Source organism: Melopsittacus undulatus, chromosome 8 (assembly GCF_012275295.1).
Source record: "Melopsittacus undulatus isolate bMelUnd1 chromosome 8, bMelUnd1.mat.Z, whole genome shotgun sequence".
In the NCBI taxonomy this organism is placed as follows: Eukaryota; Metazoa; Chordata; class Aves; order Psittaciformes; family Psittaculidae; genus Melopsittacus; species Melopsittacus undulatus.
The window spans coordinates 41649919-41666595 of NC_047534.1; the positions used below are offsets into that span (position 1 = coordinate 41649919).

The following is a 16677-nucleotide window of genomic DNA, read 5'->3' on the forward strand; positions in this document are numbered from 1 at the left end:
CCCTAACCATTCTATGATTGTCTAGCTGTACTCATACTCACATGCTGCCAGCTAAAATAGTAACCTAAGTTGGTATAGGAAAATAGACTTGTATTGATTTAAAATTGGAGGTGGAGCAAAACCAGTGTTTCTGACTGAATCATCTCTCTTCTTTTTTGTGTTTTGATTTCCTAACTGTGCATAACTAATCTCTCCTTAGTAACTCAGCACCAGCAAACCTTTTTGTAGAATGATTTTGCTCAGAAAAGATGAGCTTTGTTAGCAACCTTTCAACTCTAACTATAAATTTCAATGGTACAATAAACAGAGCACAGTTTGATTTTCCATATTCACAATGGACCAAATATCAATAATTCAGCTCTAGGAAAAGCTGACGCTAAAGCAGTGGAATACCAGTTACTTCCAGCCCCCCTTTCCCTCTCTGAGAAGAATTAGCATGATGCTTGCCACAACCCACTTAAGATTGTAGTCTTATCCTGTTTGCAGAATACATTTCATCACAATTGAGTACATATACATAAGTAATGTTATTGCTTTTACCTTCAGAAAAGCTTTTGCCCTATAAACAATGAAGTACATTTTGCTTATGGATCTGATTTTCCCAGTTACTAGATATCAGAGTTATATTATTATAACTGAGGATAGGAAAATCTGAGTCTCAAATGGACTGACTGAATAATACGAAGTAGATAAATCAGAAAAAAAAACCTCAAAACAAACACAAAAAGTTCTGTCCTTTCCTTCCCCTCTCAAAGCTGTCAGCAACAGCATTTCATATACTTTTGATATCCAAAACTATGTGGTTTTGGAAAATGTGTTTGTTTCAGGTATACAAACAATTTTCTGCAGACCACTTTTATGGGTTCAAAGGTTTTAAAAACAATTACTGTTCTTGCTAGGAGTAACACAAATGGATTTTCAAGCTTGCCAGACAAGGACATGGTGCTCTATTTTGTGGTTTCAAGGAGTTAGCTTTGCTAGATGTCATTCGCCCCACTGAGCTTCAAGGAAAGCACACTTTTACACCAATCTGATTCTAAAAAATAAATAGGGAATTGAAGTTATTATACCCCTGTCAGAATTCTATAAACCAGAAAACATTATATGTTTATTTAATGCTCCCAGTCACTTGAGAGCTTCAAGTCACTGTGCACAGGGAAAACTCTCAGTGCCCAGCAGCTCCCCAAACTAAATAACTTGCCACAAACTGGTTGATGGACATTTCACAGACTCCTCCTGTAAAACATGCAAACAGTATGAGAACCACCTCCAGCAATCAATGCTATCCATTGTAAGCTTTTATCTCATAAGTATTCGCATGCAATTGAAGTTTCTTGCAGTTTGTAAACATTTGTTATAGACCATTATTATTAGAGATTATTATTATTTTTATTGATAACTATTATGACAGCATCTAGTAACTGCTTATCCATTATTCTACTAGTTTAGGTACCCTTTTGCCTGAAGGACTTTGCAGCTTGTAATCTATAAAGTAGACCATGGAAATCACTAAAACATAATGATCTCAGTTAAAATCTAGATGCTGTAGCTCAGCAAAAGAAAATAAAAACAAAAAAAGAAGAAAGGATACAGGAAGAGTAATCCAAACTTTTATGTAATTTCATTTATCTGGTGGAGGAACAGTACATTTCTTTCCCTTGAAATAGTAATCAGCACAGGAAAGATACAGTTTTCATGCTCCGGGAATGTATCTCATCATGGGTATACACTGTCTATTTCAGAGTTGTTGAACTATGCATAGCTGTTCACCAGACACTGATAACCTACCCACAAGGCACAGCCTCCATGAAACGTGATGTACTTCTTGAGAGAGAGAAGTTTCAGTCTCATCACCAACAGGGATAGCTGTTAAAGGCATGTAACTTTTCCCTTACAAAAGGATATTGTGCCATCAAGGCTGGGCAGAGCTGACTATTTGGCATAAAAACACAGTGCATCATAATAAAATCATTTAAAACAGAATCTGTGAAAAGAGAAGAAAGAAAACAGGCCATTAAGCCCTTGCAGACAGCTTGGGGATCACAAGGGTGAGTTTTCTTCCCACTGAAGTCTTATTCTCCCTCTGCTGATAATAAAGGGGTCTTTTTGCAGTCTGTTTGTAGGTATTAAGTATGAAAATGGGGAATGAACAAATACAAGCTGTAATATTAAGCTTTCATTCTTGTCTGCATGAATTTTACTGCACTGCTGTTAACAGGCATTTGCTTGTGTCAAAGGGAAATTTGGCACAGCAAAAAATCCCCAACAAAACAACATCTGTGCTACAGTGAAACATTTGGATACAATTACATTAAAACGTATATGACCAATATGACTGACATCTTCTCTGGCAAAAAAACAGCAAGCTATTTTTAATGTTAAAATGATCTGTGGTAGCGCTGGTGTAAATCCCAGTTTGCCTTGTCTTTGTATTTGTGACAACAAGAAAGATTTATGAAGCCTGGCTGCACAGGCCAGAATAAGTTTGGCAGTGAGACTAAACTTTCTTTTACTTTTAAACTATGCAAGTCTTATATGGAACCACTGAAAAAAAAATAAACACAATACCCTGGGGTATCATTTCTATGTGCAACTTTTGAGAAACACTTAAAAACCTTGCATGTAACAGGGATGTGAGGAAAAATATGTTAACTGTGGAATGTAGTATTACATCACAGCTTTCACTGTAATTCATGTATGAAAATACCTCTCAGTTGACAAAACTAACCTCCAGAAGGGTGGGACTTTTTCTTTCCATAATATCCAGTGCAAAGTGGATATTAACAATTCTTAAAGGAACACATAAACTAAAAACTTGATTTTCAAAAGAAGCGTGACCAGCAGGTCGAAGGAGGTGATCCTGCCCCTTTACTCTGCTCTTGTGAAACCTCACTTGGAGTACTGTGTGCAGTTCTGGTGTCCTCAACATAAAAAGGACATGGAACTGTTGGAACAAGTCCAGAGGAGGGCCACGAGGATGATCAGGGGACTGGAGCACCTCCCGTATGAAGACAGGCTGAGAAAGTTGGGGCTGTTCAGCCTGGAGAAGAGAAGGCTGCATGGAGACCTCATAGCAGCCTTCCAGTATCTGAAGGGGGGGGGGGGGGCTACAGGTATGCTGGTGAGGGACTCTTCATTAGGAACTGTAGTGGTAGGACAAGGGGTAACGGGTTGAAACTTAAACAGCAGAGGTTTAGATTGCATATAAGGAAGAAATTCTTTACTGTAAGGGTGGTGAGGTGCTGGAATGGGTTGCCCAGGGAGGTTGTAAATGCTCCATCCCTGGCAGTGTTCAAGGCCAGGTTGGATGAAGCCTTGGGTGGTATGGTTTAGTGTGAGGTGTCCCTGCCCATGGCAGAGGGCTTGGAACTAGATGATCTTAAGGTCCTTTCCAACCCTAACTATTCTATGATTCTATGATTCTATGATTTTACAGCACTCTGAGCTTCTATACCTTAAATATAGCTTTGCTTGTGAATTGTGATGATTTGTGTCCCATTAGGATGTTACTATAATCTGGTCATTGGATGTTTTGGGGAAAAGTTTTAAAAGATTTTAAAAATAATTCATTTTAGAAAATTGTATAATACACAGATCCTATGAATAGCACACTTGTGATTATATACTTGTCAGCTTACAGAACAACATTCTGATTGTAATCCTAATAAACAAGTATCTGTGAAGACTATAATTTTTATTCTTAAAAGTGGTTAAAACACACACGGTAAAAGGATTTATGTAATCTTTCAATTCTTCTACCATTTATGAACCACTACATAAGTTTCTCCAGTATGATGAGGTCATTAACAGATTACCTGGATTTAAGAACACATTTGAATATACACTTCTTAGACATCTGCAATGTAAAAAGAACTTGCTAAAGTGATATCATGTAGCTTAATATAAAACTCTGTCCATTACTTTATCATAATTATTTTATCATAATTAGAAGAAATTTTTTGTGTCTGACTCTTTTTAAAAATTAAAGTACCTACTAACAGTAAGTCAGCAACTATCTGTATCCCTGGACATATGTCCTCTGTTCTCTTTGCACTAATGAAAAGCAGCCTATTAAGTGCAGTTGCAGCAACCTGCATTCATTGGACTTGACCCATGGTGTTCTGAGTTCTTCTGAGTAACAATTTTTCTTCCCCTGAAAATGGGAAAGTATCACAAACCAGTAATTTAAACTATAATACTTTAAGTGTGATATGGATATGAAAATTTGAGAATATTTATATTAGCATAATGCAATGGCTGAAGGTATCAAGCTAGTTCTCAGTATTAAGTGACATCCAGAACTAGAAGTATGAGTACAGGTATCACTGGGTGGTAATGCATGCTGTATCCTGGCCTTAGAGCTGTGCCTAATCAAAGTCATGACCAGTGATCTGGCACCTTTTGGGATTTTACCACTCTACTCTGAACCAAAAGTACAGATACAATAGATTGGGTTTGTTATCTTTACTTCTAGATTTTACTTCTAGATTGTTATCTTTAATTCTAGATTTCCTAGGTTTTCTTAGGGTTGTTTCAGAGCAGTGGATAGTTCTTGTTCTGGAAAAAAACCTACCACTATCTGCTTTTAAAAGTTCACCCAGTGTTCACCCAGAAAGAACATCTTACGGAGTAATAATAACACAGCCTTTGTCATGTGGATACCTGTTGCTTCATTTAGAGTTGCTTCAAGGCGCATAGTTTCTAGAAAGTGCTCTAAAATTTTCTCTGGGGTTCCTGACATCACAATATACCTGAAGGAGGGAAAGGAACAGTTAGTGTCTCATAAGCAAAACAGCTAATCAAGAGTTGTATACCAGTCAAAAGACAAGGATTGCCAAGTACCAGCATACAAATACCTTCTCTGACTGGGATCTTGGTGTGGTTTAGGACAAAACCAGTGACATCCTTTGTGGCTTACCCCCTGTAAAGTGGGAGCAGTAACACTCTCTACCTTACCCAGGGAATATGAGATGACAGGCAGCCTCCTCCCCACACAAGTACTCCAGTATAACATCACCCTAGTTACATTGCAGTCAGCAGAGCTGCACTGGTGCAGACCTGAGGAAGTGCAATCAGAAATGCTTCTCCACTCAGAAAAAGTATCTCAGTAATGACAGCAATTGAATAGCATTAGAGGGCCCTAACAGACTTACTATGAAGACGAAATGAGAACTGGTATGTATTAGTGTCAGAGCAAGGAAACAAATTCCTTCACATCACTAACAGGGTCTGAGAAGATGGGGACAGATAATGAAATAGCACACTGTATCTTCAAGTTTGTGCAATGCCTTAGCGGAAATAAGTTTTTCAAGTGGATAAACATAGGATTGTACCATCTCGTGGAGTAAACAGGGAGGTAAGAGAATAGTGCAACAGTCATTTTCTGGCAGAAATACTGGCAATATATTAAGTACCAGCAAAATATCATCTGATATTGCTAAACTTGGCCTGTCAATTTTTTTTTCTTTTTCTTGCAGGCCAGATTTTTTCATCTTTCCCTCACTTTTTTTCAATCTTTGCATCTTTTTTTCTCTTTTTTTTAATCCAACTGATAAAGTATGAAACTTAAAAAAAAAAAAAAAAAGAGAGAGAGAGCGAGAGAGAAAAAACCCCCGAGAAGTGAAGATACTCTGCTCCTGCTGAGAAATAAGTGGTGGAGCTGAGCTCCTGGGAGCTCCTCCTCACTTTGAGTGCTGACCGCCACAGTTCTTTTACCTGCCAACCCCTTTGGAAGAACCGTATTGATGTCCCAAGAACACAAACACTTGTTAAGCCAGTGCACATTCTCGCAGAGATACTAACCATGTATCTAAGTGAGTGAAGCGGAGAAATCACAGGTTGCTGTACTCTGAATATGAAAGTGAAAATGAACAGTGAAGTGACTTACAGGGGCTGCTGAATTCATCCTGCATGAGTGTGATCACCCATGAAGAGTTAGATCTTGGGAGTGAGAACTTCAGAGCCAGTCGTTCGAGGCAAAACTGTCACTGTTTGAAAGTGTGGCTCAGGGAGCTATGTAAGAGCTATGCTTCCTCAGTAGAGCAGGTAGTAGAACCCAAACTGCAACTGAGAGGATCTGCTCCCAAAGTGAAGATTTCCCCAAGACTAAGATGAAGAAGATTAGTTTCTTTGTTGACAGGATATCTTAGGGATCAACTTTGGGATGCAGAATATTTCTCTAGTGCAAAATTCTATGTACCTGCTTAGGAAGCAAAGCCCAAAGGGCAGCTCAGCTGAAGAGGTATCAGTGACGTAAGGCAAAGCAGCAAGCCTTTAAGAAGAGGTCCCTTTAAAGCTTTCTTTTTCGGTACATCTTCAAAAGTACTGAACAGCCAACTAACACATTCCAGTAATACATTCTGGAAATCAGTCCACATCAGTAACTTTGATTTGAACTCTCAAGCAGAAATGTAGCCACTTACTCTATTTACTAACAAAAGAAACAAAAGAAACATTATCTTCAAAACCAGTGAACTCACTTCCAAAGTTTTTAAACCAAAAGACACTTCCAACACACTATTAACAAAGTAATCTGCTGAAAACAGAGTGTGAACTTTCAAGGTAGCTTCCTTTTTTTCTGTAGCTTATGTCCATTTGTTGTTGTTATCAGCAAAGGCTCCCCTCATGGCACATTTGATCTTCTTTCAAAAGCTCCCTTGCTGACCAAATGCATAAAATATTTACAGAAATGAAATACTGAGCTTTACCTGAAAATATTCTTGGAATGTAAGGTCTAAAATACAACTTAACCAGGGACCATAAATGTCTCTAGCTATTTTCATAGAATTCTCTAGCTATTTTCATAGAACAAGAAAACATTAAACACAGACAATGCTGGAGTAAAGATTTGCAAGGAAGGCAGTGTTTGAAATATGTTTAAATGCAACTTTCATTTTTGAAAGCATGAAAAATATATCAGACCTAAGAAATTGGATTTAAATCTATGACCATGTTTCTGTGCATTCCAGCTGCTAGTGCAAATCCACTGGCTGCAGTCCATTTAGACTGTCTGAAGTAGACAAAGAAAAATGTGTTGTAGAAGTACATGTTTTACTGGTAGCACAGTTTGTTTTTCTAATAGATCCAGTGGAAGATGAAATGGTGGTTCCTGAAATATGTGAAATGTGTATATAAAATACAAGGAATGGTTTACTCAACCCTTCACAAATCTTCACAAATTTTTTTACTCATGCAGATAAAATAGGTATATGAAACTGTATAGGTATACAAAAACTGTACCCAAAATATCTCACAGTAAATTAGCTCTTTCCTTGAGAAAAAGTAAGGTCCAAGGTAAAGAATTCAAAACTTCTTGGTGCTTATTTTGTTGGAGTTGTTTTAGCTTTTTAGAAGAAAATTGTTCATCCGTTTGCAAATAAGACATTTACAAACCTTTAGGGGTTTTACCAACATTTGGAATGATAACAGCCTCACTCTACTCTTATCACAGTAGTATCCAAACAGAATTGTACTTTTTCCCTTTCAGTAAGAAAGTAAAGCAAATATAATGAATATTGTTATTACAGTTCAAAGCTATTCTGTAAGACTAGCTGTGTGACTTTGATTGCATGAGATCTTTTTTGTATATAAATTGTACATAGCAAACTCTTACTGGAATCCAGAGTCAAAATCCAAAATGAAAATCTCTGTTCTTAACAATAAAACAATGTATTTTCCTTGCGTCCTTTACACAGTAGCTCAGCTTAATAGGGTTTCAGCATTCTCTGTGTGCAGTCTATTTAGAAGCTATTACATGAGATAAGTATTTACAGTGAGATCTTTAGGGAATTATTGTGTAAAGACATAGAACTGGTGTGCTGCTGGAAATGGATATATTATCTTATGGGGCATGTGATCAGCTGATGATTAGAAAGAACTAAAATTCACATGCACTGCATTCTTCCATAGAAAGAGGGAATATGCTATTGTTTGGATAATAATACCATATGAAAAGGTTAATCATTGTCTGACATTTGCACTATTGAATGAAAACATACTTGTGCTGAGGCTGTGAATTTCCTTGATTAGAAACTCTGTTTCCTGCTGGGATCTTCTCCAACACCAAGACATCTTGGTCGTGTTCTTTGAGTCTTACTGTATTTGCTTCCACATCCTGCAATACAAGTTACTTTTAATAAAGTAATTACACCCAATTTGGCTGATTAGTTACTCTGAAAAAGTGCATGTCTTTCAAATACAAAATACTCTGGGGTTGGTTCTTTTCCCCTGTGTTTATCTATTCTGATTTCTCATGGGCAGAATCAAGAGGGAAGCACTGGCACTGGGGGAAGAGGCAGAGAATTGTGGGAGCAAGAACCGTGTGAGAAATCTCTGGCTATGGCAAAGGAAAAAAAGGTTTCCCAAAAACCAGAATGCTGAACCCAAAATTTCCATACGTAATGTAATCTCTGCTCCTACTTATATGTAAACATTGTGATCTATAACCTGACTTTTCTTTTTTAAAAGAAAGAAAATGTCAGTTAAAAATTGTATGTCTTGGCTCAGTTTAAACTGTCAGTGAACTTCATTTTCTACAACCAGATCACAGAAGGAAAAAAAAGAATTAAATATAATGTCCATTCAAATAACACACATGAAAATAAGTAAGACCATGGACTTCGACCTTCTTTCAATTACCAATCAAAGCTAAATCAGCTAAATCAGGAGTCTCCACGGCAAACCCAACCTTACTGCCAGTGGGATACTTGTTCCTTTTTGTACAGTAAATACAATCTTATGTCATCTAGCACAGTACTCTGTCTGGACTGGTTCTACTGCTACAATACTGGGCATGTATACATTCAAATACAGGATGATACTGCTCTTGACTTCCTATACCATGAATAATCAATCACAAACCAGCCTGTATTTACAGACTTTGAAACATGTTTGCCCTAACATGGATAACTGTAAAATTAGAGCTCTCTGATAAAGACAGCTGTGTATTTACCTGTAGCTCATTTAATTTGCCACTTGATTCTGACTTAAATCTATTAAGGTACCAGATACTGATTTATCTGGGAGAACAGGTGATCCTGTTTAACCCAGTATCTGGATGGAAGATTGCCCAGAAATCCTGGACAAAATAAGAAAAAACCAAGCACTTGGCAAACTCTAGACCACAGAAATGTGAGAGACAAAATAGACTATTTTGTCCCATTTTCACGGCTGAACTAGGAACAGAAAAAGAGGAAAGATGATTTATATATTCTTTATTTGATCTTCTAAACTGTTGTATCTCTGTTCTGTAATTAGGGACAGTTGAAACATGGTTATCAGGATCAATATATCCATAGAAATATGACAGACTAGAAAAAAATGCAACTTCTGATATCACATTGTTGGAGTGGCCCTTCCCACTCTTACCCTAAGGATCCTGTTGAAGTCCTCCTTGTCTACTCTCAAGAAGTGGCAGTTGTCTTCACGCAGAACAATGGATGCTGCTCTGGGAGCATCATTCACAAGTGCTAACTTGCCAAAATCATCTCCTTCATGTAGAGTACATACCACACCCTGCACAGAGCAAAACATTTATATGCAGAAACCCATCATTACTCTAGATTCTATTGAAAGTCCTTGTACAAACACTGGACTTCACAATCAAATACCAAAACAAATCAATTTGGCAGGAAATCAACAGCCAAAATAATGACTAGGAAACAATACTTGATAGCTGGTTATTACTATTACTAAAGAAAAGCAAGAATAGAAAAGAATTGGCTTGTTCTCTGAAATTACTTTCAGCTTGAAGGACTCTTCCAACCCTGCTGAAGAAAGAAAGTTGTTGAGTTGTTTGGTTTTTTATTCATAGAGGCCCTAAAAAATAAGATCAAGTTTGCAGAAATAACATATAACAACTCATCCTCAGCTAGTGTAAATCAGCAGTGATCCATTTACTACAGTTTATAGTAACAGAGGATCTGGCTTGCCCAGTGATGTAAAAACACTATCTAAATATGAGTTACTTAGGAATAGGCTTTAGCACCAGGACCTCTATGCTAGATTTTGGTGAAATGCTTCGTGTTCAGAATGGAGTATTCCCAGTCACTGAATGAAATATACAATAGAGAAGTAGGGATTTTTAAAGACACGAGGGATTCCTGTGCACCAAATTCCTACTTTTTACCTTGGAAAATCTCTCATAAATGAGAAATATAACAGAGATGCTTTTCAGTCTACAACTTGATTAAAATGAAGAGCTGGCATAAATGTGGGAGGGGTTCATCCAACTTGAGAACCACTAGTCACAAAGCAATACTTTTGTCAGACACTCCTGATGCAGGAGAGAAGTTAGTCACACACATGCAAGAATATGGTGGTACAGGGACAGGGCAAAAAGCCCCATGAGAAGGAAGCCTAGCAATTCACCAAATTCCAGCCAATTACTGTGTCTTAAATATACTGATGTAGCTCTCCTGAATTATATTCAGAAAGTGTGTAATATATCCTAAAATTATAGAGCAATCAACTTGAAGTTTAACCAGTGAAACCACTGGATCATTAATAAAATTACATTCAATTTATTTCCTCAGACAAAGCAATTTTGCTCTAAATTAAACTGTATTCCTTCAAAGTTTACTCTTACAATTTCAATAATAAGAATCATATAAAAAGGCTTCTGAAAAAATACCTTGCCATAAATGACTACGTTTACTGATCCCTTTAGGATAATGTACCAAGAAGTACCTTCTTCCCCCTGATTAAACACTGCAAGAGAGAGAAAAGATTTTATGGTGAGAATATAGTTACTCAAAATATAAATGGATCTGATTCTGTACTCAATAAAATTCAAGGTAACTCTACTGCAGTCATATTAATGTCTACCTTGACAAAGGACATACTATGATTCTAAAAGCAATTGCCTTCCGATTTTAGAAAAAAAAACCCACACTCATATAGTAGTTATTTTATTACACTGATGTGAAAGTTGCATTTACAAGACAACTGCAATGTCTACTTTATCAATACATGCCAGGTCATCAATTACTAACCAGACTTGGATCCCATCAGTAGCACAAAATTCTAACCCAACTCTCCAGTGGCTGTGAATTTGACATTCATTTGCTAAAACTCCTCAGTATAAATAGGTCTGAGTAATCTAACATTTTAAATAATTTATCTTGTGCAGCAAGTCTTTTCTTTAATAAAAAGATAATACTAAAATACATTTTCAGTAGAAATTGGTACAACCCGAAATTCTAGATAAGAACACACCCAAATTGTGGGTGACACATACATCCAACTGAAGATACAGAATTAATTTTGGTACTGTCCCTGCAACTGGTAACAGACTAAACCAACACCTATTACCCCAGGTTTTAAACAGAGTGCCAGTCAGGTTTGAAGAGAGCATCCAAGTTTTGCTCTTGTCATTTAAACATTAAGAATTTAAATGTTCATGCCCCAGATAAGAAAGAAGATCTGACAGGACTACATGTACTTACAGACTGTTCCTGCTTTGGGATGTGACTCAAAAATGAGGACACCTGCTAATTCTCGCTTTACCTTAAAATAAAGAGAGAAAAAAAAAATAATAGGTTTTATAGGTATCTTATTCCTCCTGGTGAGAGAAAGTCGCACCATATACCTCAGTTGCTATTTTCCTTCCCTCTCCATTATTCAGCACTCACTCAGATTCACACAGCCAGAGAGTGGTCTGCTTCACTTGTTGTTCTATTTCCTACTGATTTACTTCACAGACCATGAGCATCTAAATTTCCTGGCTCCTGGCTCAGACAAGGGCTTCAAGATACAGGTCTCCACATCTTTGTTTATACACACACATGTGAAACCATCATTAACAATTAACATTAACATGATGGAACGTTTCAAACGGTAATAGCTAATCTATTACAGAAGATGGGGCTTCTGTTCTTCCTGAAAGAGAGAACTTCTTTCAGGAAGAAACTTCTTCTTCCTGTTCTACTCCTGTTCTTCCCTGAGAAATCAGTATCCTTCCCCTTAATAACCTAAGTTGGGCCACTTCCACTGTGTTGAGCTGTGAGGCACTGCCATCTGGACCTGCTAAGGCCCCTCTCCACCTAACAGCTTCCTAGCCAAAAAGTTCACCTCACTAGCTCTTCCAAGACTGGAGAATGTGACAATGCCCTTGGTGTCGCCCGCTCCTCATTGTGTTTGCATTGCTTTGCTGTGATTAGCTCTGACTCTTACTTACTCTTAAGGCACTGTTTACCACCAGTTTTTCTCACTGTAAATGCTATTAGTGTTACTTTCACAAAATAACAGCTGCACTGGAAACCTCATATTATTCTGAGTTTTCCTGTGTGCTGCATGTCTCCCTTTGTACAACCACAAATCTTCACAGACTCGAAGGCCAATTTCCAAGCAGTGGGATTCTTGTTTTCAGAAAATGTGAGCTGGTGATAATACATGTTTCAGAAGTAGTACCATGTAACTTAACTGTGCCCAATACAGGTTGACTGCTGGCTTCAACACATATTTAGTAATAGTATTTTCATGCCACTTCCCCAACTGAATTGGAAAAATTTTCAGGCTATACAGAAAAACTTGGGGAGGAACTCTCAAATCCCAGACACAATCCAGATGAGAGTCAGGTGGCTGCATTTCCTAAGACAGGTGGACCAATTTAGCCTGTGACTTCCTGAAGGCACCCACCAAACCTTTGCACAGGCACCAACTATATACATAACACACCGGCCACCTCTCCCAGAACTCCTTCCTGATAGCCAGCGCAACGCATTCCCTGTCTGCAGTCCAGAGAAGAGGGGTAAGTAGAGGTGTTTATAGTACACTCACCAGTGAACACATCCACAAGCCTGTGACTTCTGTAATAATTAGCTCACCAAATTCATTTATAACCTCTGCCTGAAAGGAATGATGCTTTGATAAGGACAGGAAATAGAACCTTATCAGCACTGTTCTATGTATTATAGAGTGTTCCTATCCATGTACGTCTTCAAATATCTTCTTGCTTGTTTCAGTCATTTGCCTCCACAGTGAATGAATCCTCTTGAAGAAGCGAAGAATTTGATCTGTTTTTAACACTGCATTATGTAACCATTTTGCGTTCATACGTTAACTTTACAGGCTTCTCTAGCAGGGATTAGTTCACCACCATGAGCCTTGAGTTTTATCTATTTTGCTTTCTGCTTGTGGCGTATCTAGAAAACTTATTACTTTAGGAATTATACCTTGCTTAAAATTGATAAACATTTCATTTGCTTTCAAGTCAATTGACCATTAATATACTGGTTCATAGGAGCAATGCTTCCTGTTGCTCCTCTGAAGTTTTCCTCTAAGCTAGTCATGGTTTCTGTCCTCTGCTTTAGTTCATGCTGCACTGTAATAGGCTGGCATTTATAAATTCTTAGTAAAGACATGGAATCAGCTGCACTTCTTCAAAATGCCAAGTATTTCTCACAGTTTGTATCATTTACCATACTTGTTCTGTATGCTGCTTGCTGTGGATTCCAACCTTGAGTCTAAATTTCTTCTGAGCTGGAAATATTCTGTGGTTTGGGTTCTCTCTTGTAGTGTCAAGAATGTTCTCCACTCCCTCTTGCTATCTGTCTAACTTGGGTAGTTTCTTTTGTTTGCTTTGAAAAGGGTAATTTCTGGATCTTACAGAAGTCTTTCTTTAAACACTTTTTTCCTACATCCCAGAGATGCTTCAAGAGTTTGGCTGGCTGCTCCGTCTTAGTTCAGGTACCAGCTCTGGATGAATATTCTTGTTGATTTTCTCAGGTGTTACATGTTTGCATGGGGTGCTATCTTTCTGTAATACAGCTTCATAATTAGCTGCATCTGTCCAAGTTAGCTGAGAATTACTGAAAATATCAAGAGCTTCCAAAGAAGCTGTTGTCAAACAGAAATTTACTTTCTGAGTGGCTTCCTTCTGAAAGCATCCATACTTTGCTGCTACCAAGTAAAGTGCTATTTAGCTTGTTTCTGTTGCCTGCACAGTGTGTCAATGATGTTGAGACTTTGTGAACAGTTGCATTCTCTCCTCCAAGTATTTTTTCCATTTCATTTATTCTTGGTTCTCTGCACTGTTCTTGCCCACTCAGAGAGAAGGTGTCTGATGAGGCTTCTTTCACTCAATGGCCAAACTCCAACCAGCCAGCACTGCACAGTGCACATTTCTGTATCCTATAAGTCATTCCATCTAAGTTGTTCTTACAGTTCAGAAATTAGACATCTTTCTGCAAAATTCAGTCCCAGGTGTCAGGTCAGCTTAAATGAATCTCAATTTAAACTCATGTATGGATCCAGATGGAGGCACCAGTGCCAAGTGAATGGGGTGTGGGCTGAGTATAAACACATGAAGAGAATTACATCTGATATCCAAAAGACAATCTTTATCTGTATAGTGCTTGGATAGTCCTCACAGGTGGGAATAACTACTTTGCATGGGAAGTATAAACTGAAAGGGTTATAGGTACAACAATTCCAATAAAGCACCAGAAATCAAAATTCAATCTTCCTGTTGGTGAGAAGGTACATTTTTTAAAATGCTTACTGTGGTAGAAAGATGAGATAAGGCCTTAATGTGAAGAAGTTCTTCATATATAAATTCTAAGTCATCTACAGTTCTCTGGCCAGGCCTATAGAGAGAAGACAAAAAGAACAGCAAAATGCAATAAATTCGTAAAATAAATTCTTGAGAGAGGTACAAACAACACAAAATGCTGGCAAACTGTCTATTGAAGGGTACCTCCTTACTAAACAGGGACTGAAGGATGGTCCTGGCTGGAGGACTGAAACACACAAAGGATGGAAGTGCTATGAAACCACCTGAATGACACTGAGCAGCAGCCATGGCAACCACCTAGAGAGATCCTGATTAGGCAGCTTTCCTGATGAAATCAAGTGTTCTATATGTTGAATGGCCAGATAAATCAGAAAAGGTACATAAAACTCTGTTGCTTTCAATAGGGCTACCTGCACTATTTGTCACATATGGCACTAATGTAGCAGTCAGTCAGTAGTAGTGGTTTGTAAGGGAGTATGTGAATGTTTGCTGAACAAATTGGAAATTGCAGCAGTGCATCTTGGAGGACAGTAAATGACTGAAAGAGTTAATGCTGAGGGCTGTTGTTTAGCCACAAAGGTAAGTGAGAACCACTCAGTAGTTTCAATCTCTCTCACTGAAATATACAAGAAGCTATTCATTGATGAAAGAATAATCTTCCTATAGCACCACATGGAAAGAGGCTGCCACCATGACTGAAATAACTGCATTTCTGTATTCTACACACTGGAAAATTTTCTGATTGCTAAAAAAGGACACAAGTACTCTGAGGACTCCAGTGTATCAGAGATGCTTTTAGGATCTAATAAACAGTACCCATGAGAAGGAATTGTAGGAGCTTGTAACTCCTAATCTTTTTCCCATGCACAAGATTCACTTCAGCACTATTTTATTTTCTAAAAGGATGAATTCTCCTATGATATAATTTCAGACATTGCATTGGAGTTACATACACACACAGAAAAAAAAAGAAACCTTTAAAGAATTTCCTCAAGTTACTTTTATAGGGCTAAATCCTTACATACACTGTTTTCATAAAGTCACAGAATGGTTTGGGTTGGAAGCGACCTCAAAGATCACCTGGTTCCAACTCCCCTGCCATGGGCAGGGACAACTTCCATTATGCCAGGTTGCTTAAAGACCCATCCAACCTGGCCTTGAACAGCGATGGGGCAGCCACAGCTTCTCTGAGCAACCTGTGCCAGCACTTCACCACCCTCACAGGGTAGAATTTCTTCCTTCAATCTAAGCTAAATCTATCCTTTTCCAGTTTTGCACAAGTCCAGGTAGATGACATGAATTGCTCTTCCCTTGTCCATCAAGGCAGTGGCCCCATCATAGAAGGCCCCCATATTAGTCAGGCACAATTCACCCTTAGTGAAGCCATGCTGTCACCCATTATTTTCCATGTGCCTTAGCACAGTTTCTAGAATGATCTTCCCCATGATATTGCCAGGCACAGAGATAAGACTGACTGGCCTGCAGTTTCCTGGGTTTTCCTTTTTTCCCTTTTTAAAAAAGGGGGTTATGTTTCCCTTTTACCAGCCAGTGAGATTTTAGGCTTGTGAAAAGCAGAATGTAAGTAAGTAATTCAAGTCCAAGAAAAGAAGAAAAGAGCAAACTAGTCACAAGAAGGGAGAGAGGTTAAATTTAAGGTGTGAGGAAACGGTATAAAGGAAGTCAGTCCAGGGGCAGGAGTTTCAAAGGAGGAAGTTTACATGCTCACATTAAGAACAGGATAGTGTGCAGTTCCAAAACCCACTATTTGCAATGTGTAGAGTCAAAACAGTTGAGTCCTTGGACAGCCCTAGAAGAAACATCACAATGAACCTTTCTGACAGAAGTTTTCCTCCTATAATGTCAATATTACAGGAGAGTCTAACATCTAGATGATAAAGTAATATAAAGAAATACAGTGCTCTACAGGCTTTCTGCCTAATCATGTCTTGATTCAAGAGTCTGTCTAAATCATGTGAGGTAGAAAGAGTACCAGGAATCATCTGACTCCAGAGTTATATTGAACCTTTTTACAAAAGAAGTTTGATGGAGACTTCTTTTGGATGAAAAAAGTACTGAAGAAGTAATAGAAAACATTAAGGACAACTGACATTTTCTTTGCTAAGCAAGCTATGTTCTTCATCTGTTCATCACTTACCAATCACATG

General features: G+C 38.0%; 1 protein-coding gene across 2 annotated transcripts in view; it reads right to left on the reverse strand.

Annotated features, from left to right (window-relative positions):
- RAPGEF4 (Rap guanine nucleotide exchange factor 4) overlaps nt 1-16677 on the reverse strand; it is a 152706-nt gene that overhangs the window by 33493 nt on the left and 102536 nt on the right. For both annotated transcript variants that reach the window (XM_031052201.2, XM_013129927.3), the window contains exons 11-17: nt 14501-14585; nt 11445-11505; nt 10631-10707; nt 9367-9513; nt 7998-8113; nt 4663-4751; nt 1906-1984 (exon numbers count right to left, since the gene is read on the reverse strand). In XM_031052201.2, the coding sequence (XP_030908061.1) occupies nt 1906-1984; nt 4663-4751; nt 7998-8113; nt 9367-9513; nt 10631-10707; nt 11445-11505; nt 14501-14585 (654 nt within the window). The remainder of the gene's footprint in view (nt 1-1905; nt 1985-4662; nt 4752-7997; nt 8114-9366; nt 9514-10630; nt 10708-11444; nt 11506-14500; nt 14586-16677) is intronic.